The following is a 4,996-nucleotide window of genomic DNA, read 5'->3' as shown; positions in this document are numbered from 1 at the left end:
AGAGACAGAGACAGAGACAGAGACAGAGACAGACAAAGAGAGAGACAGACAGACAACAGAGACACAGAGAATAAAATATAGAATGAAAGTGTCATCAGCGTGGCAGGAAAGTCTAGATGGGAAGACTGAGATTCTAGAAACTATGGATGCAGTGTGGCGGCCTTATCTGTACCCCGTCTGTCTATTTCACATAAGTCTGTGAGGAGCTATTTAGGCTTGCCAGACATGAGAGCACATTGAAGGAACATGGTCTGAGAGGTACTTGGTTAGGTCAGCCCTCTAAGGCTCCAAGGTTCCCTGCAACACATGTGACCTTGGTCACTGCTGTCCTGTCCCCTGTGGGACAGCTTTGAATTAATGTCCTCTATTTCCAGATAACTAGTCAGAACTCTGCCTTTAGTTTTTTAACCGTTTTGTTACAGTTGTGCTCCTCGGTATTTGTGTGTTGGTAGTAGTAGTAGCAGTAATAGAAATCTAAATCTGGCTATTTTATTATTGAAATAAACCTGTCAATCATTACTGCCGCTGTCCTTTGGCAACTTAAGTGGACTGTCTGAGAGCGATATATAATACTCCTTCACTCTTCACCCCTGCACTACAGTTAAGCCCCACTCTTTCTCTCCCTGCAGTGTGCTCTACTGCTTTTTGTCTAATCTTTTGGTTTTCTATCTGGCTTCCTAGCCTTGAGGCTGTCCCAAAGCCTCGTGCTCTACCACAAAAACAGTCTAACTGGGTTAGTTCTAATCCAGGCCTCTGTTCTCCACTTTATCCAAATGACTAGCAGACTCCTTCAGCCATGTCTCCCAGTCCTCTAGTCCATCGCCAGACTTGGCCGCTCCCTGCCTCCGCTCCGTTTCCTCACTCCCCCTCTCTGCCTGTTTTCACTGAGGCAGCCCTTTAACCTTACTTCCTCTTGCCTGAACTCCTCCCAGCCCAGCCCAGCTGCTAGGGACAAGGTCTCTGAGGGCACCCTGCCCAGGAAGCTAGCCCCAGAACTAGCAGTGTGACCTTGGGTGGAATAATAGTTCATAGCTCATAAATTGCTCCAAAGATTCCATGAGGTCATTATGTAAGATGCCAGGTACACAGCTACTGTCACCATCTTACCTCCCTGTTCTTCACTGCCTACCCAGGAATGAAGCCTGCCTCCTGCTCCAGTCTGGGGAAGAGGGAGGGTGGCACCCAGGGAATTGGCTCGCCTCTTGAGATGCACGTGGTGTCGTAGCTCTTTGTGTGACAGGGACTGGTCAGCCTTAGTACTTAAACTTGAAGATGAAGAGTCTCTTAACATACTGTAATAAACCATTGCATAAAATGTCATTTATCATTTTTATTGTACTAATCACATTTTAGTGATTTGGAATGGGCAAGTTCCCTACCCTTTTTTAAAAGCCAGACCTAAAAAGCCATACGTACAAATGTCACTGAGAGGTTCCTCCCCTCCTCCTGAACGTCACCTCTGCCTCTGCGTGCTGCGTCCTGACAGCCTGTGCAGGCAGCCTGTCCTTGCGACACTCAGTCACGGACTGAATAAGCAGTGGCTTAGTCCAGCTCTGTAGCAGCTTGGCCACTTTGCATTGCTTTTTTTTTTTTTTTTTTTTAGATTTATTTATTTATTATATGTAAGTACAGTAGCTGTCTTCAGACACTCCAGAAGAGGGAGTCAGATCTTGTTAAGGATGGTTGTGAGCCACCATGTGGTTGCTGGGATTTGAACTCTGCACCTTTGGAAGAGCAGTTGGGTGCTCTTATCTGCTGAGCCATCTCACCAGCCCTGCATTGCTTTTTTAATTCTCCTTTCAAACCAAGGTTTCTCAGTGTATCCCGGCTGTCCTGGAACTTGTTCTATAGACCAGGCTGGCCTCTCACTCAGAGATCTGCCTGCCTCTGCCTCTCAGTGCTGGGACTGAAGGCATGCTCCACCACCTTACCCCACTTTACTTTTTATTTTGTTTGTTTGTTTGTTTGTTTGTGGCGCTGGCCTCAAATCCATGCCTTAGCATGCTAGGCAAACCCTCTTCTGTTGAATGACATGCAGTTCATACACATGCATAAACATCTCTAAAGGTTGTGTCCAGGAATCCTGTCTTAACAGACTTACCCTAATGGTCTGATACATGCACTAAAAGCACATTTTTGTCACTTACTTAGATTGTGTTTTCTGGTGGCCTGGGGGAGTCCTGTGTTTCTTGAGTATGCTTAATTGATAAGCTCTTGGGAGCTCTCAGTGTCCATCCTGCTCCTGGGCTCCATGACGACGCTACAGCTTCTGCCACTTACAAAATCTGCTGCCACACTGTCCTCCTGTCTGCACCTCGTCACCTGCCCCAACCCTCGGTTGCATACTGCAGAGATTGAGCAAGTATCTGCTAAATGGATGGTTATTATGTGTTTAAGTTTCATAGACTAATTGGGTTAATTTATAGTTTAACCATTTCATCTAGAAACTTCCCTAAGCTGAGCTATGTTTAAAGGCTTAGACTCTAAGTTTTTATACTGATTCAACTCACTTGGCATAACTGGTTGCTCTGAGGAGAAAGGTTACCCAGTCTGTGTGGGGCTGGCTCCTCAGTTTTAGCTTAGAGGTGTGGAAGGGGCTCTATGTAGTCAGCTGCCGTTTGCTCCCTGAGCTAGCTGTTATCAGTCAGGACTGATTCCAAATCAGTTTTTTAGAATATTTGTGAATAGCTATCACATAAGTATATCACATATACTTAGGCTTCAGGTATGTATTTTTTAAAACAACTTGTGTAAGAGTCCAGAATGTACCACATCATCCATCTGGAGACTTCGACCCATGGTCGGTGGCAGATCAGTGACAGGGACTCGGAGTTCACCTGCCCTCCCCTGGGATCTCCCACGTTTGGGAGTGTGACAAGACAAACTTTTTGCTTTGTGTTTTGAAGACAGGTTCTCAGACTTTGTCAGCCACTGCTCTTTGAGTCAGCAGGAACGTTTAGGACTAAGACACTTCTAAAGGAGAGCGCTTGGGCACCAGCTCGAGCCTTGGAGTAACTTCTTCTGCTTGTAGTGTGAATGCTACAGCACCTTGATGAGCTCTAATATATCAGAACTACTGTCAAGTGTTTAAACATTCAATTGCAAATCAAAAAGCCATTCTAACACATGCGTCAATGCGAGCACCACATATAAAAGTGTGTGTTTGTTTCTCTTCCCTACCAGGTTTCTGTGATGGTGAAAACGACGGCCATGGGGAAGGTATGAACAGATGCTGGGATGGGATGCTATATACACGTGTATACACATGTATATACACACACATATATCCATATATACACATGTGTATACACACATATATCCATATATGTACAAATAGACATATGTGTGTAAAAACCTCCTTTCAGTGCCTTGACCGTCACATTTATGTAAAGGCTGGCAACTGTTACTTAGATTACTTATCTGAGATGCTCTAAGTAGCTAGAAATGATCAAAGCCCTGAGAAAGGAAATGTGTGACTAGATTACAATGGTCCCCTGTTACCCAAGTCCATTCAATACCACAGTCACAAGGTTGTGCGGAGAAGCAAGAGTTGTAGCCACATGAAGACGGGAATTAGTCAGGCACTTAAGCAGTTGTTCCGCGACCTTCTCTCACCACTGCCTCGGCCCATTTAGAAAGTCACTGTGAGAGTGGCTGTGAGATGTAAGCAGTTCAGGGGAAAGGCAAGCTTGGACGAAGGATGCAGCTCAGTTGCTGGACTACCTGCCATGCCTGCCTGAAGCCCAAGCTTCCCCAGATGAGCCCCAGGAATACTGGTGCACTCCTGTAATCCTCCACTTGGGAGATGGAGGCAGGAAGATCAGAAGTTCAGAGATAGCCTTAGCTACACACAGAACTTGAGACTAGCCTGGGTTACATGAGATTCTGTCTCAAAGAAAATTAAGTGCAAATGTATTTTAAGGTAAAATTATACATTTTACTGACATTGAGCTTCGTCAAGCTAGTGAGGCCCATGTTAGAGATATGCTGGCATTGCTGAATGCCATCCACAGATGGGACCCAGCCATGTTTACTCAGCCATTCAGTCCCAGGCACTGTTAAATCTTTATAAGCTGATGCACAGTTTTCATAATCTGAAGCTGAACGGCTAAGTTAGTGTGTGTGTCATAGAGACCAAGTTTGTGGAAGACGTAAGGAAGGATGTCCCACAGGAGAGGCAGAGCCCTCTGACATCACCTTGCACACTCCTTTTCTGAGCAAACCATTTTAGGTGTTGAGTAAAATCATAAAAACATGAAACTGGGGCTGGTGAGATGGCTCAGTGGGTAAGAGCACCCAACTGTTCTTCCGAAGGTCAGGAGTTCAAATCCCAGCAACCACATGGTGGCTCATAACCATCTGTAACAAGATCTGACTCCCTCTTCTGGAGTGTCTGAAGATAGCTACAGTGTACTTACATATATAATAAATAAATAAATCTTTTTAAAAAAAAAACAAACATGAAACTGATCTGTCTGATCACTCAAGGGAGAAATGAAAACATGGTCTTAGGGCCTTCCCCAGTTAATTCTTCAAAGAATCTCCAATAGACCTGCATATGGGAAGAAACTACAGTGAATTCCTCAAAGGAAACAACCAGTTAAGGCAGGCAGCCTGTCTCTGCCACATTCCTGTAGTGGTCTCTTAGGAGCCTTAAGTCATGGGGCCACCTTAGCTGAGGCGTCTTTGTAAGTCTGTCCTTGTTCTCCTGCTGTCTTGAACTACAGCAGCTCTCAAAGCCAGTTGCTCTCATCTCCTGTTGTGGAGAGTCCCTGTGGGTCTGCATGTCCCAGGCACTGTTTATTTTGCAGTACCCAGAAGCAGAATAGTCTTAGGACCTCACAGGGCTCACAGCTCTGAAGCATTTATTTAGTGATTAGAAAAAAAAACACTGGGCAGTGGTGGCGCACGCCTTTAATCCCAGTACTTGGGAGGCAGAGGCNGGCAGATTTATGAGTTTGAGGCCAGCCTGGTCTACAGAGTGAGTTCCAGGACA

At 45.4% G+C, this 4,996-nt stretch overlaps 1 protein-coding gene across 2 annotated transcripts in view; it reads left to right on the top strand.

Annotated features, from left to right (window-relative positions):
• Crtc3 (CREB regulated transcription coactivator 3) overlaps nucleotides 1-4,996 on the top strand; it is a 103,664-nt gene that overhangs the window by 73,736 nt on the left and 24,932 nt on the right. For both annotated transcript variants that reach the window (XM_029542668.1, XM_021209990.2), the window contains exon 7: nucleotides 3,184-3,219. In XM_029542668.1, the coding sequence (XP_029398528.1) occupies nucleotides 3,184-3,219 (36 nt within the window). The remainder of the gene's footprint in view (nucleotides 1-3,183; nucleotides 3,220-4,996) is intronic.

The sequence above is a fragment of the Mus pahari genome, chromosome 1 (genome assembly GCF_900095145.1).
Source record: "Mus pahari chromosome 1, PAHARI_EIJ_v1.1, whole genome shotgun sequence".
NCBI lineage: Eukaryota > Metazoa > Chordata > Mammalia > Rodentia > Muridae > Mus > Mus pahari.
Note: the sequence above shows the minus strand (reverse complement) of the source record. Positions and strands in the feature narration are given on the sequence as shown.